The 14,427-nt window shown below is 41.5% G+C and overlaps 2 protein-coding genes across 19 annotated transcripts in view; one reads left to right on the forward strand and one right to left on the reverse strand.

The window, feature by feature from the left end:
• Positions 1-13,783, reverse strand: part of CLCN3 (chloride voltage-gated channel 3) — a 44,368-nt gene extending 30,585 nt beyond the window's left edge. For 2 of the 13 annotated variants that reach the window (XM_083631117.1, XM_083631125.1), the window contains exon 1: positions 2,352-2,634. Coding sequence is in view for 9 of the 13 variants with exons in the window: in XM_083631123.1 (XP_083487249.1) it covers positions 8,648-8,807 (160 nt within the window). In the remaining 4 variants the exon portion in view is untranslated. The other 11 variants (XM_083631118.1, XM_083631126.1, XM_083631123.1 and 8 more) reach the window with 10 other exon arrangements.
• Positions 13,784-13,804: 21 nt separating this feature from the next.
• NEK1 (NIMA related kinase 1) overlaps positions 13,805-14,427 on the forward strand; it is a 43,361-nt gene continuing 42,738 nt past the window's right edge. For 2 of the 6 annotated variants that reach the window (XM_083631041.1, XM_083631047.1), the window contains exon 1: positions 13,827-13,919. The gene's annotated coding sequence lies outside the window, so the exon portion shown is untranslated. Of the gene's footprint in view, positions 13,920-14,099; positions 14,119-14,427 lie in introns of those variants that run through there. The other 4 variants (XM_083631037.1, XM_083631043.1, XM_083631053.1 and 1 more) reach the window with 4 other exon arrangements.

The raw sequence follows: 14,427 nt of genomic DNA on the forward strand, positions 1-14,427 counted from the left end.
TGCCTCACTGCAAAATTAATACACCTCAACAATCTGAAAGCTGTCCTCTTTATACATGTTGAATGCACCAGATCAGCACTTTGGACACCTCAAAACCCCTTTGCCAAAAAAAACAATCACGAAGCCCCATTCTATGCATATTACTCAGAAGTAAGTTTCACTAGGGGAAGGGCCATAGCCAAGTGGTACAGCATCTGCTTTGCATGCAGAAGGTCCCATGTTCAATCCCTGGCATCTCCTGGTAGGGCTGGGATAGAATCCTGTCTGAAATCTTGGACAGCCACTACCAGCCAGTATAAATAATAATGAACTAGATGGACAAATTATCTTCCTGTGTTCTCATTATGTTCAATGGCACTTATTCCCAAGGAAGTGAACAAAGACTATAAGCTTAGTTTCAAAGAACATTTTTTGAAAATGGCCCATGTCAGTGTGTATATATTAAATTGTACAAGAGTACTCATTGAAATAATTATTTAAAAACCTCATCAATTCAACATTTGGCAACCTATCACAAGCCCAAACAAGCTTCTATTGCACATAACCACAATATTATTAATTTATCACAGAAGTAATATAGTTGAAGACTAGCTCCAAGACTTATTGTACAAAGCGACAGACATCTTAGCTTCTGATACTTCAAGAAGAAACCTTAGATAGGATTATGTACAAAGTGGCGTATGTTGAAGTAGTTACAACAATGCTGACTGGACAAACCCTTGCCTTGCTTACTTTTCTTCAGTAATGAAATCTAGTGCACAAAGACGAACCTGCCACAAATGCATTAAAATGTACTTTATGGAGATAAAGCTATTTCTTTAAATGTATTTTTTATTAAAGATTTCTTGGTTTACAAAAGTATGTGCAATGTCTCTTTTTTCAAGTTACGTTTTCTACAGATCAGTTTCATTTGTTGAGACATTAGTGTTACATTAGGAAGAAAAGGAGGTAAAGAGGTGGAGGAGGCTATGGTGAGTGGGGGTGGAGTCAGGTGGCAATGTTTCTATTTACTTAATATATGTGTGGGGTTTTGTGTCAGCTTCGCTTGTGTGGGTTCTCTTTACTATTCGCCTGTGTTCCTTTGGTGATGAGAGAGGTTGGGGTTGGCCTAGGGTGTGGTTGTTTGTTTGTGATTGGCTGTGGTGAGCTTTGTTTTCATGCGTGAGTGGGGTGGGTGAGTGGATGTTTTTGAATCAGGTTAGCCATACTGATTCGTATGCTGTTGGTGGATTTTTGTCGTTGTCATGTTGGATTGTGTATGTGATAAAAGGGAGCCATACCGGGGTGAAGGCGTCTTCTTCCATTTGTCCCCATGTCAGTTTCAGTTTATTGATTAGTTTTTCTAATTTGGCTGTTTCCCATACTATTTGGTACCATTGGTCCATGCTTACTCCTGACAGGTCTGATAAAGCTGCCATTTGTGAGTAGCCTAACCTCAAGCTCCCAAAACCCAATATCTGAAACAAAAAACATACTGACAACATTCTATTTTTAGTTCTGCGACGTACTTAGAGAGGTACGAATGAAAATTATCTAGCTCGCTATATATAAATACAACTTCAGGACAAACTCAACTTTGAAGTAATAAGCAAAATTAAAAATTAATAATAGATTCTTAGCTGTAACTGTATTTACACTGTATGCTTTAGTACACTTAGTGTCTTCATTACAAAACAAAACTGATTTAAATTACATTCAGACAGCAGCTCCCTGCATACATCCAGTTCTAGGATTCACTGATAAATGGGAGAGGAAGCAGTATGACAAAACAGAAACACAAACTTGTCTTCCGTTTTGCACAATACTTCCTTATAAATGTCTCCTTTAGTGTGTGTCTCCCATACTGATTCTACAAAATGCACGTCTGCCATTTGGACTAGTGGTGTTGAAAAGCATAGTTCCTGGATAATTTTCATTATGTTGGGTGTACTGATTCAGCACAGTCAATACCCCAAAACATCATGAAAACAGGCTATACCCCTAAAACGCCTGAAAGCACCTGCAATTTCTCTGAACATGTACACATATGCATGAAAAAATAATGGACAGCCTGTAATTGTGATACTCTTCCCTTAAAGGTATATAATTTCCTGTGAACTGAAATGTAACAAATACAGCTATTATATTTTTAGATTAAAATGGCTGTTTTGGGTCATGCAGTAAATTCATTGCACCAAGCTTGCAGAATGCCATGAAGGAGTTAACTATAGGAGCACGCACAGAAACTTCAAAGCCTAGTACAAACAGCATTCTCCTTTAAGTTCTCTCAAGAGAAGAAACAGCTTCCTTAATTAATTCTTGTCAGTCAAGCTATGAGCAGCCATTACTACAGAGCTTATTTCACGACTTACATAAAAGAGAAAGGTTGGGTTTTGCGCTCTTTAAGAAGAATGCCAGATAGCGAAGATGGAGTCACCAGCCAATGTGATCTGAAGCAGAACTAATCCGTCAATTTTTAAAAAAATGCTGCCAAAGGGCCAGTACTGCCTGTTTTCCCCCAGTATGAAACATATTGGGGGGGGGGGCTTGACAAATCAGTGCAGCATTTAATAAGCAATTAATAACTCATCTCTAGATCTGAAAGCAACCTGCCACACACACACACACGAGAAGGCATACAAGAAACTGAATCACAACATGAATCTGATATACCTCTTTTATGCAACTCTCTCAGTGGAATGCCGTCTCCTCCCCCATCGTACGGTAAATAAGGATCAGAAGATACTTCCATGAGTGTAATAGACAGAGGGCTTCTAAGATCAGAACGACCGAGTCATTTCTTATAGAACAGCAGCGGGCTGGGAAGCTGCCATATTCGATCAGGATTTGGACTGTGTGCTGGCTTGTTGCAGCAACTCTGTTCTTCCACAATCGATGATGTCATCAAAGGGAAATTATTGCAGCCTGGTTGCTACTGGCTACAATCTAGGAGTGCTTAAAGGTGGAACGGCAGACTTAATCTAAAAAGCCTGCTATTTCTGAAGGTGACTACACTTGAAGTAAAACAGAATGAACTGGTTTAGGAGAATATAAACTAAACCCAGCTGCCCAAGCTAACACTAATGTAAAAATAGCAGCACTGAAAAGGCAGCCATGTTTGCCCTTGTGCTTTTTTTATATACAAACCAAATACTTAAATCTAATTCCTCAAAAAAGAACAAAGTGGGGTGGGGGAGAGAAGACTTATCTTACTCAATTCAGTGTCTTTTATTTTAAATACACAGATCCATAACTAATATGATCAGTAATAAGAGCACAAATCATACGAGTGGCTTAGAAACAGGAACATTTTATCATACCCAAAAAGGAGGGAGGGAAGTGTCTCTCAAATTACAGAGACAGATTTAATGCAGTTTAGCCTTTCTCGCGTCATTACATTCACTTCAACAACAGAAATGTTATTAAAAGCCGATGTCGTTGGCACACTTAGAAATCCAATTGAAGCCCGTGAGATTTACTTCAAAGTAACTATATGCAGAACCAGGCTGCCTATTATCTTCCAATTTGTATCTCATTCAACATGGATTGCCATTTGGTTCATGGATGTCTCAATACACTGAGTTAGCAAACTGCCACTGTTCTACAATAAAACAATCATATTGAAACACATAATACCTGGAGATTTAAGAATGAATTTGAATGTTTAAAGTCTATTCTTCATCAGAAAGGCTGTATATAATACATGGTAACTGATTTTAGTGAACATTTTGATTCTCTGGATATGGAGGTTTGATGCTAATTTTTTGTTCAGAAATAAATACCAACACATTCTGACTTGTGAACATCAAAACAAGTGTTAATTTGCTCTGGGCAAATGCTAATACTTGTCCTGTTCTAGCTTCTGAAGCACAATCTTGCCCCGACATCCACAAATTGGTATAAAAGGTAAAGGTAAAGGGACCCCTGACCATTAGGTCCAGTCGTGACCGACTCTGGGGTTGCGGTGCTCATCTCGCTTTATTGGCCAAGGGAGCCGGCGTACAGCTTCCAGGTCATGTGGCTAGCATGACTAAGCCGCTTCTGGCAAACCAGAGCAGTGCACGGAAACACCGTTTACCTTCCCGTCGGAGCGGTACCTATTTATCTACTTGCACTTTGACATGCTTTCAAACTGCTAGGTTGGCAGGAGCAGGGACTGAGCAACGGGAGCTCACCCCGTCACAGAGATTCAAACCGCCGACCTTCTGATTGGCAAGTCCTAGGCTCTGTGGTTTAACCCACAGCGCCACCCGCGTCCCTTACAAATTGGTATACTTTCACCTTAAAAAATGATAATATTCTGAAAAAACATGCAGGCCATATGATGGTTGCAGATGATATCACTTATTGTAGTTGTGGATGTCACTTTTTGTATATGTAGTCCAGTAGATAGTGTTGGGGAGGAATCAGTGGTCATGATGTATGTTGACACCAATCACATGGGGAAGTATGTATGTACAGTCCTAAAGCAAATTTTAGGTTGCAAGATACAAGGTTGAAAGCTAAAATTTTCATGTTAGCTTTCTCTGAAATCTGCCTGTTTCACACACAGGGTCAGATAGACAAGTGCCTCTGAATAGTCTCAGTGAATGGATGAAATAAGGACATTGGGAGATGGGATTTTGATTTGTTAGGCCAGAGCTTTCCAAACTGTGTGTTGTGACACTTTAGTGTGTAGGTGTGTCACGCAAATGCTTCCTGTGCTCCTCTAGGGGCTGGAAAGCGGTTGGTTTAACCTCCAGTCTGCTAGTAAAACTGAATTACTGTGTCACAAAATGACACATGTCTAAAAATTATGTCATCAACATGAAAAATTTGAAAAGCTTTTCATGAAGAATACAACATGGTTAGAGGGGTGTGGGGCATAACATAACATGGATGTTGTGGGGGGCATGGATTAACACAAAATTAGCCAAGGATGTAAATGTGTTAACTGTTACTAGCAACTTCAAAAACATAGCACTGAAATCTTCAGCCACACTTTAACCTCCAGTCACTGCCTCCTGGATTAACCTGAATATAAGTAAATATTTATTGTATTTACATACTTCTCTATTTTTAAAAAAATACACAATGGACCGTTAAAACACAGTGAAAACAACAAATACATTTATTACCTACCAATCTAACAAGTACAACAATCATCTACCTATAAGCATAGAGGAAACCAAACAGCAGAAGAAGAAACAAATCACACAACCAATAATACTTTAAACACACACACACACGCTTGGCTGAAAATTTTACAGAGCACCAAAAGCCAGGAAAAATAGGCCACCTGTTGCATCTCCATGGAATTACATAGATGAAGTGCTACAACAGAGGAGATCCTATTAATTATCTCAAGTAAAAGACACTGTTCTTCCTGTAGCTCTGGTACTGACAAAAGAGCATTCCCTGCCACATTTGTTTTCTTAATTCAATATATGGTACTCCTACACATTGAGACAAGTTTTTAATTTCTCTGAGTTCAAAACAACAACACCACATATCTATGCATGATTGCAACAGTTTATGGTTGAACAATATATAACTAGAATGCTGAAAAATAGAGAGACCATTGGGGAAACAGAAGTCTCCTTAGCAGCAAGTACCTCTTCCCCACAGGTAAGCACCCATGCCCAGCATAATGATTCCCTTTCCATACATAGCACGCAACTCAGAGGAGAAAGGGATGTTTGTACTAAATGAGGGAAATCAACTCTGCACCCCTTCCCATTTTTCTGGCATGCCCCCAAAATAGGATAAAAGAGTTGGCATATCTCACTTTGCACAGGAGATATCCCAGAAGAAAGAGCAAGACAAACAGCGGACACGTACACACAGGCCCAGCATCAAATTTCCACCACAAAAGCAAGGGATCCGAGATCTGAAATACAGTGGTACCTCGGTTTTTGAACAGCTTAGTTCCCAAACAACTCAGAACCCGAATGCTGCAAACCTGGAAGTAGGTGTTCCGGTTTTCGAACTTTGCCTTGGAAGCCGAACGTGCTCCTGAGCTTCCGTTTTCACTGTTGCGCAGCTCATTTGAGTCCCCCGCATAGTAATTAAGGCTTTTTTCATCCCATGTTACCCTTGAAAGGCAATTTTAAGTCCCCCCCCATCATAATAAAGGCTTTTTTCATCCCGTTTGTATCCTTGAGCAGCTAATTTAAGTTCTCACTCCTCACGCATCTTAATTAAAGCCTTCCATTTCTGATTGCAGTGTTCCGAGGTGATATTTGCTATTTTTTGCATTTTTGTTTGTGTGGCTTTTTCATTTTTGTGACTGTGGCCTGTTTTTCGTTTTATGATTGATTGATTGATTGACTGATTGAGTCTGCTGAAATGGATAAAAGCCCCCCATCCAAACAATGACTATTATCAGTGCAAGTAAGAAAAAATAATAATTTTAATTTTTATCATCTACAATACTGTCTTATTTATTTTATAGTATAGAACATTGATTATTGCTTTCATTTTATGGATCAGTGGTCTTGTTGGATAGTAAAATTCATGTTAAATTGCTGTTTTAGTGGTTGTTTTTAAAAGTCTGGAACAGATTAATCTGTTTTGCATTACTTTCTATGGGAAAGTGCGCCTTGGTTTTGGAACGTTTTGGTTTTGGAATAGACTTCCGGAACCGATTAATTTTGAGAACCAAGGTACCACTGTACTGCTTCTCTTCCTAGTTAGTACATATGAGGAAGCTGGCTCTATTCCTCTCGATACAGAGAACAGAGATTGGAAGAAGGACAGTAAGGATATGAAAAGGCTAGATGAAGCCCTGATGTGTTAGGGAAAGCATTTATGAAGAGTGATTTTGATGGACAGGTAAGCCAATGAACAGTGTGAAAAATAGTATTAAGTATCAGGAAAACTAGTACATCAAAATAGTGGCCTTTTTGACTGTCCATTCTAGGAGTGGGGAGGAAAGAGAGGCCTGATACTTACTGGAAAGTTTCGTAAGATACTGCACTGCAACCTAATATATACTTAACACAGGAAAGATCCCCTTTCAAGTGTCTATTACTTAAATCAGGGATTGCCAATGCAGTGCCTGCTGGCACACATTTGCCCAGAGAAGTTTTCCCTGGGGCTTGTAGGGTCTCCTCCTACTGAAATTAAGACTTGAAAGAAGCATGTCATTGTAGTCAACAGAATAGGTTGTGATGCAGTGTGTGCAGTGCCCACAACAAGCCCAAGTAGGTTGTTGACCCCTGACTTAAATTACAACTGAAATTGCCAGTGTGTGCAGTTGTGAAGCAGCTGTTAAGAGTATCAAACTTTGTTATTAATAGTTACAGTTCTATTCCAGAGATTCAAGTCAACTATAACATTTTAAAAGTGTGGCACATATATGATGATCATAATCTTCAGGGGCATTATACTCCTTCACAAGTTTGGAAAGGTATTTACTAAGGGCTCAGATTTCTGCAACTAGTTCCTTCACTATATGAATGTTTGTGCCTTATTTGCTTAAGCTAATTCATCTAAAGCTATTGTTCTTTGACAAGCCCTGACCAATGTTCCATTATGTTCCTTGTTGATATTTCTAGGAATAAAAACAATTTAGCACAAACACAATGTCCTTCAACAAATTAACACATTGTATCTTTCCCTTTAAAGCTTTTCTTACTAAAGCTTAAAAAGAACAGATTTTCTTCCTGCAATTTATGGCCAGCCAATTTAGTCACGGCAAGTCTCAGTATTCATCCGTTATTGTTCCCATCTGATTTTGTTCCCATATAGCCTCAAGAAGCATCTGTGCTTCTTGAATCATGGAGTAATGTTAGTCATTAAGCTATGTCAACCACATTTAATGAAACTGTAAAAAAATTAAAACATGTTAGCTTTGAAAAGCTAATAATACAGGCAGCCCCATTTACACGTGTTCAATATGTACATGACCATGTAATCGCACCAAACTCGGAAACATCATAAAGTCATCACTGAAACATCACGAAAAGGGTGAAATGGTGTGTTTGCAGGCTTTTTCAATGGGTTTCAATTATATGCGATTTCACCGACGCATGTGGTGCCTCAAAACGTAACCCACACATAAACGGGGGGTGTCTGTACTGTTCATAATGCCAGTATTTCTTCAAACAAAGAAATATATCAGAAAGTCATAAAATAGTATGTGGAGTGCTAAAACTAATCTAATGAGAAAGTCATTTTACAGTTCACAACATTCTGCAAGAACATACTATACTATATTAAAGTCTAATTCAGGTATTGCAAAACCATTGTTTTGTTGTTAGGGTTGTGCCTTTGGCTCATGTGCACTGTTCATCCCTGCACCCTCCTGAGCAGATCTGAGGGGGGAAAGAGGAATGGAGGGGAAGAAGAGAAACCAGAAGTCTGGTTGCATAAAGAATTCTACAGTGCGAGCAGGCAGACATCAATGAACGTTGTCCATGGCTTCCAATTGGAGTTTGGAGGCAAGCTATGGTTTGCAGTGCAACAGGAAGCAAGGATGGGAACTGAAGTGAATGAGCCCAAGGTAAGGCCTCAAATGCCAAACTAGTTTGGTTATGACAACTGAACTGAGACATGAATTTTTGTTTTTATGCTCAGAACACCAAAAACATGTTGCAATGCCACACCACGAGGATCCTAAAAGCCCAATCTACCAGCATTTAAGTACAATGAGTTAAAAAGAAATGCCAGTGGTTTACTGACTTACCAATACATGCATCACCATCTAACAAATTATCATCTTCAGAGGTCTGGAAGTCCATGATGACACCGGCTCCATCTAGAAGTTCTTCATCACTGCTTGCACTAGTTATGCTGTTGTAGCTATTTCGGTAGTAACCTCTATGGAACAACTGCTCAGACTCCATTTAGCTGCTTTAATTACCTGAAGAAGAAGAAATTCAAAGTTACAAAGCATTGCCCAAGTACACAATTCACATTAAAGTGAAGAATACAAAGATTTTTCTTGAAGTATTAGGAAAATTCATCATAGCTCAATGAAGGTACAACTACCATAAATATAATTCAAAAGCAGCAGCAACTAGCCATGTAAAAACACTCATGGTTTGTGTTTAATTCTGAAAACATGCATGCTTTTGAAGCCAACCTACAATCTCTATCATAGTACCATAATATTTATTTTTCATTATGAAAACATTATGCTTATGCTACCTCCTTTTTGAGATATGAACTTAAGCAGACAGTAGTTACATAGGATAATGTGACTTCAAAACTGAAGAATTTATTGATAGGCAAAGGGAATAAGAAAGGACAACTACCTCATGCAGTCAGTAGCTCAAAAAGCAACCCTACAGCTTCCTATAAAGGTAACTATAAAAAGTGGGTAGCATATGACCAAGTCACACTCATAATAGACCCACCAAAATGAATGAACTCAAGTTTGTCAAGCCCATTTATTTCAATGGGTCTGCTCCACGTATAACTTAGTTATACGTCTGCTCCACGTATAACTACAACCTGCAGTTCCTTTTGTGGAATGGGATGGGTGGAAAGCATAGAAGAAATTAAGTGTGAGAAGAGCGTGTGGGAGAAGAGGTAAAAGTGTGAATAAAAGGCAGTCTTTCTAATAACTCTGGAACATCCATTCTGCACCTCAGGTGATTATACAAATTCACCTTTTCTCAGCACTGCATCTGTATACCTTCGACAGGCTGCTTATCTTAATGATACATTGTACTATCTACTTCAATTAGACATAATGACTGGGACACCAAACTTGTACTAGCAGAAAACACTTCTTACAGGTGTCTTGGGGTGCTGCTCCAGAGGGCCCTTCAATCTGGAGGAAGAAGTTGAAAGTTTGATGTGTGTGTGTGGAAAATACTGCACATGAAGCTGTGGATCACTTCTAGTTTACAGTATAATTGTCTATATGCAAAACTTTTTTTAAAAAGCCAGTTTATAAAAAGCAGGCTGTTAACGTTAAGCCTACGATAAACATGTAGGTTTCCTCATGGTGACCCAAAATTTATTCATTCAGAACTATTATTTATTAATCATCTGATTTATATTCCAACCTTCCTCCCATACGTAAAGGGACCCCTGACCATTAGGTCCAGTCGTGGCCGACTCTGGGGCTGTGGCGCTCATCTCGCTTTATTGGCCAAGGGAGCCGGCGTACAGCTTCCGGGTCATGTGGCCAGCATGACTAAGCCGCTTCTGGCAAACCAGAGCAGCGCACGGAAACGCCATTTACCTTCCCGCCGGAACGGTACCTATTTATCTACTTGCACTTTGACGTGCTCCCAGGATTGCAGACAGAACAATGCTAAAACTTTTTTAATCTAAAAACAGTTCAAAAACTTCATTTTGACCAGTGATCAAGGCTTCTATGAACAGTGTCTTTCAGTCATCAAATGTCCGAGTAAATAGGAATGTTCTTAAATTTCTCTTGAATGATGAGGGAGACAGATGTACCTCACTGACAAAGGAGAGCATTTCCCAGAAAAGGCTCTGTCATGGATCAATACAAACCAGGCAGCCCCACATGGTGGCATGACCAACAAGTCTTCATCAAGATAGGGTACAAGAAGCTCGATACGAAGGAAGGTGCTCTTTTCAGTACTTGGGTCACAATACTGAGTCATTTATTGGCCAGTAACTTAGGTTACACAAGCACATAATTTCAATTTTAGTAAAGGGTACGTACAAGCCATGTTTAATCAAATTCATATAATAAAAATGAATAAAACTGCCTAACTAATGTACAGGCGAACACAAGCCACAAAAAGCACAAATGCAATGATTTGATATCTCAGTGACAATTTTATATGTGCTGATATAGTTCTACTTAAACCAAAGATCCACTTCTAAATAAAGTGAAAGACCAAGGCAGGATAGTAAGTGTTTTAACTTCTACAGCCATATAGTTAACAATTTAGGTAAAACTTCAGACTGCTTTATGAAATCAATAAAACTTTAGGTACTATATATCACAGAAATGGTTGTTTTACCTGTAAAACCGGGTTTTTTTTGCTGCAAATATACCAAATTCAATGCCAGCGTTTTATGGTGCCTTCATTCACTATTCTTTGGTCTTGAAATTAAACTTTCAGTCTTCTTATAAAGAATCACAACTCGTGCTCTGAAGTCATATGACTTTTAAGAACTATGGAACCATTATGAAAATTTGTTGTATCTTTGGCACGCCTAACAGTGGAACTACGGGAATGTACCATTGATGCAGGATAGATGGGAGGATTCACGGCAGGCGGACAGGAGGGAATCCTCTCTCTGTGGCCATTTCTCTACCCGCCTATTTTATTTTATTTTTGCAGATATTCTCTTAAACAGCAAAGCAATGTGCAATCATTTTTACCCCAGCGAAAATTAAATGAGGGCCCCACTGGGGGCCGTGGAAGGAAGGAAAAAGAGAATGTCATGTGGAAGACAAAAGAGGTTCAAGACTATCTAAATGTCTTTATTCCTCCCTGGTTCCCTCCTTACAGTTGATCCACTTATAGGAACTGCCCTCCAGAGATCCTGAAGGTCTTATACAGGGGGATATGGAAAAACTCAAATTGCAATACTCCAACACTTTCATTAAAGCAGCTGTCATCTTTGTCATCATTATTTCGAAAACTAAAATCTACTGCATGCTTTTTCCTAAGATTTATGGATCGGAGCACTGGTTCCCAAACTTTTTTGGGCCACTGCCTACTTGGTTCCATAAATTCATCCCCAGTGCTCCCTACCCGACACTATAAAAGCATTATTCAGAATAGTGGCTTGCACAACCTGCAAAGGAACACAGTAATGGAACTCTCATCCAGAATATTCACCTTGCCTAGCTTCCAGACCTGGGGACAAACTACCCACAAGTCTTGTCAAGATTCAGTTTCAACTAATTAGCTTTAATCCAGCCCACCACGTGTTCAAGCACCAGGTTAGGACCTGTTCAGCCACACCCAACACAGATGTCATAGAAAAATAAAGTTGGGTGTTATTCACACATTGGTGGCACCTTGCTCCAAACCCCTAATGATGACTCCAAATTAGTATTAATAACCTTCAAATTAGACTACTGTAATATGCTGTAAGTCTGAAACAAACTGCTACTACAAGCAAAATGCTGCTGCCATAATACTGACTGGAACATGGCAATCAGACCATATTTCACCCATTTTGTTTGATCTACATTGGTTGCCAGTTATTTCTGGGGCCACTTCAACAGGTTGAAGCCTTAAGAGGTTTGGGACCTAGGCACTTAGAGGACTGCCTTCTAAGTGCTCCATTGTATCATCTGAGGTATCACTCTGGATCCATTGGTGATACGAGACCTGCAGGCAGCAACAAAGGCAGTCAATAAATCCAGAGTGGTGCCTTCAGTTTCCAAACTGGTAGAACTGGAAGAGTGGAGATCAACAGAATATAATGAGGAAAAACATCTGAAATGGGTGGGTGGGACAAGGCGATGGACAGATTTAAAAGGAAGGACAAAATGTTTGTGGTGGTCACAGAAAGGGAAGCTCATGAAAGGCTCTTAATATCATATAGAGCAACAAATAAAGAGGAGCCCCATCTCTCCTCTGCAGAGAGAGAGATGTTCTTGTATCACACAGAGCTTGTGTACAGGCAGAAACTTCATTTATTCCAAAATTCAGCAAAGACATTAAGTTTTCTGCAGAGAAGAATTGAGAAGAGAAGATCTATTTGTTCTTTGTCAACTTGTGTTGCAAGTCCATTTGGGATACATGAAGTTTAGCTTCCGATAAAAATATTTTATGTAAACAAAAGCTCATTAAGAAAGTGAGTGAAACTTTCCCCAACCTGATGTTGACTAGATGTAATAGACTACAACAGTCGTCTGCCCTGACCAGAGTTATAGTCCAAAACATTTAAATGGCAGCAGGTTGGGGGGGGGATCCAGCTGCCTTTGCGAGAGTTAGGATGAGACTTGTGAGAACTTCAGGCCTATGCAAATGTATTTTTCTACCCGCCAACAAGTTAATGACAACCATTGCTGAGGAGTACAAATCAACGCATACCGGTAATTGCCACATATTAATGTTGCAATACAAGCTGCCAAACATCAAGGCCACAGATTTGCTTGGGAGTACTACTTCCGTGTAGGCATGTACACAAACCCATCGCAGAAGAAACTTAGCTTACAGTTGCCTATGCAACTTTGGTGATTCCAGAAGGACACAGGACTTCTTTGCTCAGAAGGAAACCCCACTAGGGGGCCATGCAGCTGGAGGGCAGCACCACTGGGCCAACTTGAGGGGGAAGCCTTCCCTTTGGCAAGAGGCAGATTCCATCAATGGAAACGGAGGGGGGGGGCGCGACCGCAGGAAGGCGGCCTGGCCATTCTCCCCGCCCCATGGATACCCTCGGGCCGATGGCAACGGCAGGATGCGGCATGACGCTTCCTTTTCCCGGCCAGCGGAGAGGAGAGGAGCCTTCCAGAGGCGAGAGGTACCCAAGGGCTCACCCCCTCAGCGCAGACGCCTCACCCTCTCGCCCCGGAATCACCTGGCACGTTCTAGCAGGCGCCCCTCCGCCTCGCCTCACGCCACAACCACCTTCCTGCAGCGGAGGGAGCGCGTGAGGCAAGAACCGAGTCCCGCATCGCCCGCCCCGCTCCCCCGGCCACTCAGGCGCCGCCTGGGCTCCCTCGCCTCAGCCGCGTCCTGCCCTACCTGGCCGTGTGGCGCCGCCTGGTGATCCCGCCAGAAGGGCTCACACATCCTCCCTCCGTCGGGCCGGACGGAGAGACTCGGCCGCCTCCCGCCCAACTAACGCGGGGGGTGGGGCTTCATGCGCAGCCCACGCCTCGAGGTCACGCCTCAGCCAGCCAATCAGCGTCCAGAAATCGGCGCTCGCCTCAGCGGAACCCCGCCCTTCGTCAGCGAAATGGAGGGGTGGAGATAAGTGTCTCCGCGGCCGCGCAGGCGCAGCCGCAGGACCGTCAGACGGCCCGTGCCGGGGACGCTCTAACCGGGCGGTGTTAAAGGCAGGTGGGTTCGGGCTCCGCGCGTGCGCGCTGTGAGCAAGGTTGTTAGCGCTGCTCGCCGGTATTCGCAATGTCCGCAGGAACAGAGCTCTGGGTTTAGGTAGCGCTCGGCTGAACGGGACTTCCAGCAGCCTGAAGTTTTGCCAAGTGACAGGACTGAGCCTTGCAATTAGCAAAGCTGGTCTTCCCCGCGGCATTTTGAAGTTTCAGTCTTAACAGCCCCGTTGCATGAGATGTGGTGCTTGTAAGGGTTTGGGACTTTTTAATTCTGTGTGGTACGAACGGTAATCATGTAAGTTATACACACACACACACTATGCAACTAAAATACGGAAAATATAGAATACTCCTTGCCCGCTTTAAGGTGCAGTTCAGATTACCCACTAATGCAACAGTGCTGCTCTTGTCTACTCAGAAGGAGGCCCTGCTCAGTTCACAATGAGCCTTACTGCCAGGTGGCTGTGCATATATTATGTAGCATTGCAGCCTTACTGCACGGTTCCTGAAAAGTA

This window comes from Podarcis filfolensis, assembly GCF_964270895.1.
Source record: "Podarcis filfolensis genome assembly, chromosome: 9".
Taxonomy (NCBI): Eukaryota; Metazoa; Chordata; class Lepidosauria; order Squamata; family Lacertidae; genus Podarcis; species Podarcis filfolensis.